This window comes from Lolium rigidum, chromosome 1 (assembly GCF_022539505.1).
Source record: "Lolium rigidum isolate FL_2022 chromosome 1, APGP_CSIRO_Lrig_0.1, whole genome shotgun sequence".
NCBI lineage: Eukaryota > Viridiplantae > Streptophyta > Magnoliopsida > Poales > Poaceae > Lolium > Lolium rigidum.
Genome location: NC_061508.1, coordinates 285,409,068 through 285,419,273, shown reverse-complemented (window position 1 = coordinate 285,419,273; position 10,206 = coordinate 285,409,068). Strand labels below are relative to the sequence as shown.

The 10,206-nt window shown below is 42.2% G+C and overlaps 1 protein-coding gene across 1 annotated transcript; it reads right to left on the bottom strand.

Moving 5' to 3' along the window:
• Window positions 1-4,597: 4,597 nt before the first annotated feature.
• Window positions 4,598-5,091, bottom strand: LOC124683845. The gene has a single exon (XM_047218277.1). It carries the CDS (start codon window positions 5,089-5,091, stop codon window positions 4,720-4,722), a length of 372 nt encoding a protein of 123 aa, XP_047074233.1. The 3' UTR covers window positions 4,598-4,719.
• Window positions 5,092-10,206: the final 5,115 nt, after the last annotated feature.

Genomic DNA, 10,206 nt, shown 5'->3' with positions numbered 1-10,206 from the left:
AAAATGCCAGAATATAAAACAATCCAGGTGGAGACGGCAACTCCTCCACCAGACCAAAAAGGCGCCCTTTGTGCTCCCTGTGACGCATTTCTATTGGGCCGTCCACCTAACCAGAAATAGCAATATGAAATTCGAAAATATCACTGCTTCGTGCAGTCATCACTCATCAGCAAATGCTAGAGCATGGAGAATTTTCCCAACCTATCTCTTCGCGGCAGAAGCAATTTGAGTACTCCTTCGGGCCCTAAATAGTTATAGTAGATTCAATCGAAATGAAGGCTAAAATATGTCTATATTTATTGAACCTAGTATTTTACATTCACCGCTTCTCCCAGTAAAGCTTCAGGCAAAATTCTGTCGATATATCCTGACCCTTCGTGAAAAGTTTCTCCCAACATGCAACAACAATTCACAAAGTCATCCGCGGTGGTGCAACAAATTATTAAAAGTAGCTGGAGACGACAGTGGGACAGGCAGAGTTCTGCTTGGCCAGGTGCAGTAGTGGACTCCAGTGTATGGTTCAGAAAATGAAACAGTGTGGAGCAATGGCAACGACATGGGCTTCAGAGCATCTCCACTCGTCCCCCCGACGAGGCCCCCGGCGAGCGTTTTTTCCATCCGGACGGCGTAATTCGGCCCAGTCGCGCCCCCGGTTCCTCGTTTTCGTCCGGATTTGGGCCTAAATCCATCCGGCGATCCCACGCCATCCCCGGCCCCCGGGAGCGCTCGGGGACTCCGGACGAGTGAAAAGCGGGAAGGGCCCGATCTGCTCGGTGACTCGACGCACGAACCCCACCGCCACGTCGCTCAAAATCTCCCCCACCCCTCGTATCTCTCTCGCCGCCGGCACCACCCCGCCGGCTTGTTGCCCGGATTGCGCCGCCACTCCTTCCCCACCTGCCTATATTCCGCCGTGTTTGGACGACGGTCTATCTGGCTGCTCTTCCGCCGGCCTGTTTTCCGGCCTGCTTGCTCGTCGTCGCTCGCGGCTCGGGTTGCCTCGACCACGCCCGTCAGGTGTTCGTCCATTTGCCTCGCCGGTTCCTCTGACTGAGCAAGAAGCACCATATGAGAGAGAGGGTCCTCTTGCACAGCCTAATCACCAGGTGCCTCCATCATGGGCCGCCTTCATTGCTATGCGCCAGGAGATTCGAGACTCTACAATGCACCACTTGCTGCAAGATGATCCGGTGGAGCACATATGGAGGCTCCGAGGCAACGCCAACGCCGACGCCAACTAGTCTGTCTTAATTTGTTTGAAAAATTGTGAAATTGTGTACTTCATTTGTTTCAGCACTTGTTAAACATTGTACTCGTTATCGCCGAATTTGTTTCGAGCAATTCTCGTCCTCTTGTTTTCCGAACTTGTTAAATTTTATGTTGAATTTGTTTGAAATATGTCAAATGGTCGAGGTTGGGGGTTTCCTGCCGGGGGACGGCTGGAACTTCGGCGCTCCCCACGCCAAATCTTCATCCAATCCGGACGAAAATTTCGCCGGATTTGGGCGTGGGGAGCGCCAACGAGTGGGGATGCTCTCATGGCCAACCTCGGAAAACAAACAAACCGATTTGTCGAGAGGTGACTAAATTGTTTGCGCTAGGAGCCTAGGAGTAGGGTAGTGAAAAATCATTAGCTGCTGAGCACAAATGCCTCGTTCTTCTATTTTACATTTACTTGTTACCCCGACCCAAGTCTGTATTTTATGGGAAAATATTCAGTACAACTTTTTTAAACACTGTTCTATGATTCAACTTGTATCATCTCTTCACACGCGTACACGGTATCCCTATTAAACGACATCATTGCACATACTCCCTCTGTCCGAAAAGATCGACGCAGACACATACACGCAGGGACGAACCTGGATAATAATAGCACTGGGGTCATTAGTATAATATATCTATTACACTGGTGTCATCTCCTTCCCTGCATACACGTAGTACAAACAGTCCGGTAGTCTCCGGAGTCGATTAATTCCGATCGGAGGTAATACCACAAAAGAAAATGACATCATCACACATGGTTAATTGGGCCGGAATTGTATGCGGTCTAGTGACCGGCCACAGCTAAATATGAACGTCATGTTTATGAAGTGGCAGGCTGAAAAGGTTATTTGTATGTGTAGCACAACTCAAATGATTGGGTTGGGTCGCAAAGTACCTCTCAATACAATCCGGAGGAGCACCACACACCCTCTAGCTAATTGATGAGCAGCAACACTGAGGACGCAAAACATAACGAAGCTCACACAGAAATCATCTTGAGATGAACTTGATACCCTCCACCACCGTACCACATGACAAGCAGTCGGTCACTGAAAATTTGAACGATTGGCTGGATATCCCATTTGCTACTTGAGATAGCATGTGGGAAACAGTCGTTTCTAATGGATCGCTTGCGATGTGACCAACATCATACAAATATACTTCTCAACCTTCTTTTGTGATGTGGTTACAAATTATATAAGGCTCGCCTCATAATATCCTCTTTCTCATACACATACCTAGCCATCTGGATCTGGATGAGATAGCACGGCGTGTGATCAGCTTGTGCATCCTCCTCTCTTTCGACTCCAAATCTAGCGCCAAAGAGCAGCTTGGAATGAGAGGAGGCCGTTCAAGGCACCGGTGTTAAAGGAGATGAGGAGCAGGCCAAGGCATGTGTTCTATTTTGAGGGAATGCGCTTGTTTTTGGTGGTGGTGGGGGGGGGGGAGGGGGTTGAGAAGGAGAGTGATAATTTTTCTATTCATTAGCTCCATATATTTAATCCAATAACGGTCATGTGGAGAACTTATTTATTTTCAATATATCCATATTTTTACAACTAAATCAACTGATTTATGTTTTATTTCTAAAACAATGTTGTTCTCTGTATTTTCATGTTTTTGGGTGGTACAATGCCTTGGTGCACTTAAGTTGTAGTTGCACAAATTAAATAGCTTAAGGTGCATATTTTGTTTTTATGTAGCTTAGTTATGAAATGGACAATTTCATTTATAAAACTTTTCCAAAATAAACGGCAATACAGAAATAAATATAATAGTACTATGTAAACACAATTATACATGGAATTCTACTTTATGAAATAATGCAGTACAACAGAGTAAAAGTATTATAAAATCCCCCCTTTAAGACCTATCTAATGATGCACACAACCATGTATTATTGAAAATTCCATTATGCCAAGAAAAAACAAGCATATATGATGCCGAAAAGATCAGCTACCATTTTATTCTTAGAAAAAGTAAAACCACAGCCGTCCAAATGGATCTGCCTGGCCATAGTATGTTCACAGCCCTAGGACATGTGACGGAACTACTAGAAATACACTGCTCCTTCAAGATGGGATCGTCGCAACTCGCAAGGGTGTCGATGTTGACGAGTCCAAGAAAAGCTAAGCACCAAACCAACACTTTCAACACGGACACACCTTTCCTGATCTAACTAGGATATCTTGTGTATCCACCAAGAGTACATGCATACTTACCATTGATGCATTCACTGCCACTGCCAATAACCTCTCTCCACCTGTCAACTAGATCTTGCTAACCGGATCCCAACGCCGAGAGAGCCTATTGCTCACCTAGTCGTTGGAGAGGATGTTAGAAGCAAGAAAGGACATCACCGCCTCATTTCCTATCGGTCCTTCGATCTCCATCAATTGGAGAGGGAGTGATGCTTGACGTAAGGTTATGCATAGACCCGACCAATGTTAAAGGTGTTAAGCTTCATGCACTAGCCACTTGAACCAAAAATCCGAACTGATAGAAAGGGCTAGGCAATCTACTTTATACACGTCAACAGCCCCTCTCACGTGTGACGGGAAGACGAGAAGACAAGTCAACACGTGTAGAGAGGCAAAGAGGCAGCGGAAGGCCGGATACACACGGCAGGAGGCTGCAGGGATTTTTTTAGAATAAATTGTGAAAGCCAGGATTTGAACTCGAGACCTGGGGCTCTGATACCATGTTAAGCTTTATGCACTAGCCACTTGAACCAAAAGTCCGAACTGATGGAAAGGACTAGGCAATCTACTTTATACACGTCAACAAAAGGCATCAGACGGATCCGGCGGCCGTTGCAGCCATTAGTTAGATGCGTCTTTCGACCAAAATCTGGTGTGGGTAAATGTGAATTCGTGGACATATCCATAAGACTACCAAAATCTGGTGTGACTTCAAGGTACATAAGGAAAACATACTCCATCCATTCACAATTACTTTGCGTTATAGGCTTTGTCAGAATCAAGGTTGTAAACTTTGGCTAAATATTTATGAAAAAAGACATCCATAACATATAATTTTATTACATTAGAATCTTCCGAAAGTACATATTCATATTATATATTTTTGTATTATATATATTTGTTATTATGAATATTAATTTTTTCTATCAAATTATAAAATTGAACTTTAACTAAACCCAGAACGTGGTGTATATAAATAAAAACCAAGCGAGTACACACATTTTCGAGATGCACGCCCCCGAGAAGAAGACTGGACATATCCATAATAATTAATAAAGATGGAGTTCATGGTAGAAACGTCCAACGATGATGCTGTTCAGAAACAGAAGCATCATAGTTTACATAGGAATGGCACGGCTAAGCGCACACAGAACACTCGGAGGTCGATACGTACACAAGGAAGGAAGATACATATTGAAATACGTGCGCTAAGCATAACCAGCCAGGAAATCCGGTGGGCATAGTGCTGCTATCACGCGCGCTTGCAGTGGAGGTTCTCGAGGCAGGAGAGCTTCATCTCGGCGACCTTGACTTTCCCGGCGATCCCGCCGCAGCGTCGCCCGATCGCGCATTCGATCTCCGCCTCCCGCTCCACCTGGCAGTAGCACTTGCGCTCCGCCACCGGGATGACGCGCTCGTTGCCGCAGCACTTCTCGCCTAGGCCCAGGCGGAGGCAGTTCTTGAAGTACTCGGCCTGCCTCTTGCAGTCCTCGGCCTCGGGCTTGGGCGTGGGGTAGGGCTTGGGCGTGGGCGTGGGCTTGGGCTGGTACGCCGTCGCCGTCATCGCCGCGCATAAGAGGAGGACGACGGCGAGCGATGCGGCGGCGAGATTCACAGACGCCATGGATGGATGTGATGCAGATCGAGTTTAGTCTGAGTGTGGTGGTGTCCCAGAGAGCTAGCAGTAAGCGCGGATGGATGAGCTCAATACATCTGCGTCCGTTTTATAGGCGCTCGATGGGGGAGGGCAGCTACAGCTTAGCGTGCAGCCGAACCACGATCGAGTCGTCGAGATAGACCATGTTGCGACCATTGTCCTTTTGCTTCTCTTGTAGTCTTGTTTGATGTTTTAATGGAGTTGTCGGGTCGAATCAGTCGATCTCGTGGCTAATGTGTGTACTGCACGCATGTGACGGCTCACTTGCGACACGAAGCTGCATGTGCATACTGGTTGTCATGCATATCCATGCATGTGCTTTGCTACTAGCTCACGCAAGTTAGGGGAAGATTATCTTAGTTAACTCGTCATTTGATGTACGTACTAGCTCGATCTCATCAACAGATCTGAGCAGGGCAGCTAGCAGCTGGGACGGGTACATTCGGGAAATTTCCTTCTTGGATTCCTCCGGTAGAGCCGGTGAAAGTTCTACCGGACCGGGCTCAAACGGCGGGATTCCAGTACGAACTTGCTCCCCAGGTGCATGCATGCGCGCGCCCTAGATCTTACAAACACACCAATGGAAAACTTACGGAATGATTTTAGAGGACACGGCAAAATACATTTTGCCAATTCGCACCTACTAGTTTCTAAAGAATTTGGTCGCCTAAAAGGTCACAAACAATAGAGATCTACACATATGCCTCTTAGGTTCCCGGATCAACAAAAAGAAGTTCACGATGATAAAAAAAAAACTCTGGAAACAGATATTGGTAAAAAAAAATAGCATGCCTCTTCTCCAAAAATGTTCTCTACCGACATCATTGGCTGATATATGGGCATGGTTTTAAATAGCCGGCTATAGCCTGGCTATAGCCCGGCTATAGCCTTTCAGGAGACCCGCCGCTGCGGCTATGCCCTTTGTAGGCTAAATGAGAAAAACCGCTAATAGCCGGCTATAGCCTAATTTAGCTCCTATTTAGTCTCTAATTTAGCCGCTAAACCTCCTGTATTTCGAATTTATCTTCTCTTTTATTTTTTATTTCTTGTTTTTCGAATGGCGTTCAGTATAATTAGATAAAACTTGTGAGTTGAATATCTGAATACTTGTTTGCTTTGAATAGTTAAATAAGTTGTATCATAAATCATATTTGCGTCATAGTTTTCCTCTTCTTTTGGTAAGATATGACAAAAATATTTCAATTTTTTGGAAAAAGGCTAAATGGAATAGCCCGCTATAACCCGGCTATACCCTTTTATAGCCCCTAAAAAATTGCGGCTAAATGAAATAGCCCGCTATTTTAAACTATGTATATGGGTAGTAGGAGATGGACGAAAAATGGATGCCAGTCTGCGGAGCGGACCCGTCAGGAGTTGTCATGTGGCAAGGTGAGATCTTAATTTGTAGTTGCCATCCACCCTCCCTTCCAAAATCCAACGGTTAACAGCTGACAACTCATTTGCTCCATGTTCTAAAATCTGAACATCCGGTCCCTATAAATTTCCAAAAAGGATTTGGAAGACAATTGGTTTGGTACTTCTCCCTTACTAGTAAGCATGTACGTGGGACCTTCCAATCTTTGGCTTGAACCAAAGCTTTAAAAATCATCTAAATCTAGTAGGGTTTTCCATTATCATAGCAAAAAATATGATATATGCATGTTCTTTACGATGAATAACATCTGCATCTCCTCAATACAGAAACAAAAAAGGTCCATTAAGTACATCTAACACCCAACTTTTATCTGCGGAGTAATATGCACACCCCTCACATCATCATTGGCATAAATAGAGAAACCAACAAAAAAGGGATGGTCACATGAAGAACATCAGGCTCCAGCTTTAGAGCATGTTCTTCTTCTCTCTCATGCTATTTCCCTCGGCAACGCCCTCTTTCTCCTGGCTCAACACCTCGGTCATTGACCAAGTCCATTTTTTGGATTTCCCCTCATTGCACCTCCCACCACTCCTGGATGTAGGTTTGCTAAATCTTTCAAAGTAGCATATAGTTGACCCGTAGTACATCAGAAAAGCTTATCCCCCAAATTTCCAATTCATAATACGTGACATTTTTACGCAATTGCAGTTTCTTATTAACAACCAAAGAGCAAGGCTAAGAAATAAGGAGCTAAATAGAGTATATTACTTGTCAGATTCCCTTAATAACTTATAAGATGTGACAAAACCAGACTTCATACATCTAGTATACCCATGTGTCTCGAAATATGTCTGGTTAAAAATATTCCAAGGTTCGCACAAATCTAAGGTTTCATGGTAGAACGGAAGAAATATAAAAATATAAACAAGAAATTTTGAGACATAAAAGGAACACCAAAATTGCAAACTCGTTTTGTACAGAATCAACAGACAAGATGGCATCAGAGTTTATTCGTATCAGCATATACACACTTGGCACCCTAGCAACACATTTAGGTATTAAAAAACACTCATAATGACCACAAAGTAAGTGCCTTAGAACTAAATATGTATTACCAGATTGCATGAATAATCATTTTGTTCATTGTTGCTTGCATTACAGACATGATTCTCGAAAATATAACGGATTTAAAATTCAAACAACAAATCTTCTTCAGCGCCTTTCCATCACCAAATGCTACTTACCATATCACTATTAGCTTGGCTGAGGGATTTTATTGTAAAATATTTTATACAACTCAAAGTATTGAATATCTTATAAGCTAATGTGCATCTCAAACTGATGAAATTATGCCACTGAACCAAGATAACTAAGCAATTTTATTTGTATGAGGCCAAGTATTTACAATAACTTTCTTGTGAAGAAACTAAATCAAAAGTCAGAAAATTGGATTGTTTTTTTAAAACGAAAAGTGCTACCTATTCAACAGAAACATTCCTGAACTAATAATAGAACGTTTTTACCATATTTTGAGTTCAGCTTGAGGGATGTACAGAGGATAAGACTGAATATGCAATAACTATGTGGAGAAAATTACAATTCATGATACTTAAGCCAACATGCAGTCTGAATGGGATGAAAAATTCTACAGCGTCATATGATGAGCAATGTAGCATGTCAAGCAATTATCAATATCTTCGCATCTGTTAGAATTTTAGGTAGAGACAACAATATACATCAGAATAGCCATACCTATAAACTCGTGCTACCATCCATCCACAGATATAAATGAACTGAAGAGCAGCAGGCTAAGTTTAACCTTGCTCCTCAAAGAGATTGAAAACTTGAAGGCAACCCATGATGCTGGACTTGGTCCTCGAATGAGGTTTCTATGATATTGGGCTTGGTCCTCAAAGAGATTGTATAAGCAGCTTGAAAATCCTTATAAATATACCTAGAGAAGTGTGTAAACAAAATGTTAACTTCCACACAAAAAACATGTGGTACGGGAAAAAAAATTAAGAGCCATTAAGCATAAGCTTGTGTAGTTTTTACCTAGTCATCCTCTCCAAACTATCGTTGTGCATCTATTCTTTACCCCCTCACTTTGTTGTCTTCCTACATTTCTCCTGGTCATGCAATGAGCTCTCCCGATATTGTGTTGGATCTCAAGCTGTCGGCTGCTTCGACTCATGCAAATCTCACTTGCTAATGCACTGCTTAATTTGCAAAATCAATTCTAAAGTTACAAGTACGTTTAATAAAAGGCCGTGTGCATCATCATGATGCAGAAGCCGGGGTTTTATTCCCCATTTCGAAAAAAAAGAGAAACATTGTTACTTACAAATTCATATCAATCAATACTAAATTCACTATAGCAGGGAAGTAGCATGCTCGCAGTGGCCAATTAAAGGCTCAAAGCAACACCAGAAAAGCGAGAAATTGTATCTGTCCATATGAGGTGCAATGCTTTCATTACTATATAAGGTTACTATTAGAAAAAACAACCAGTTTCATCGTACCAAGTATACAACTTTTACCATTACTCGCTTGGCAATTCGGTTGAAAATAACACTTGCCATTCTAGTAAACCTCACTCACTTAACAATGTTTTGTACTCCCTCCGATCTATATTAGTTGTCGATGTTTTAGTAAAACTTTGTACTAAACCAGTGATGATTAATATGGATATTAGGGAGCAATACATATACAACTTATAAAAAACATATAACGCTAGCTCAAGCGGCAGAAACCATATGCTCCCTTTAAATTGATGAATTTAATCTAGTGACTGTTGTTGATTGCTAATACAGTTGAAGTCTCATCGAGGTCAGAGTGAAGACATATATTTCGGACAAGGTTTAGATATAACACATATCAACATTAAACACCTAAGACATTATCTAATGAAGCAGATATCAATTTAGCACCTAGTATAATCATATACTACATCGTGCGCTCCAGATTTAAAATCCAAAGTATTTTGTGGGGAAACACAGCATTCCTAGCAAAATAGCCATTTCCTTTAATCTCCCCATATAAACTTATAGAGATATGACATTTATTAGTTGTTAATCTGATATGCCAAGCAGCAGTAACTGAGTACCTATCTTGTAAGCTTTATGGTACATACTTTGCAAAAAGAGAGCTCAAAAGGACTTGAATGAAAGATATATGCAAAAAAAAAATTATATAATGGCCTTCGACGGCGTTAGCCCATCTGATTTGTATCATATCACAAGACAACAAAGATATACGAACCTTGCTCATGTATTTTGTTTTCATAGATCTTACCAGATCAGTAAGTAGTATGACAGCAAGCGCCGGAAGAGACCATGATAAGAAAGTTGTGTTCGGAACTGCTTAAGCCTGCATTAGTTCTGCTAAAAAAAACCAAGACCGAAAAGCAGATCAATACAAAATTTTGATTGCTAGCTAAACAAACACCACAAAGTGTAAGAGAAAAATGATATATAAAGCTTGCCTTCGGAAATGGTTTCCACGAAGAACTCACAGAGTGAATCCATGCAATCCTAATTCATGTTGTCCGCCAGATTTTTTAAATACACCCACTACTTTCAAAATGATTTCTAGCCCATCATCCTGTTAATCACATTTTACAAGATAATTAACTATTAAAGCAAATGCACATTAGTAAGCCAACCAAGCAGTTTTTCAGGTAAGATGGTCTCAAATATGCAAGC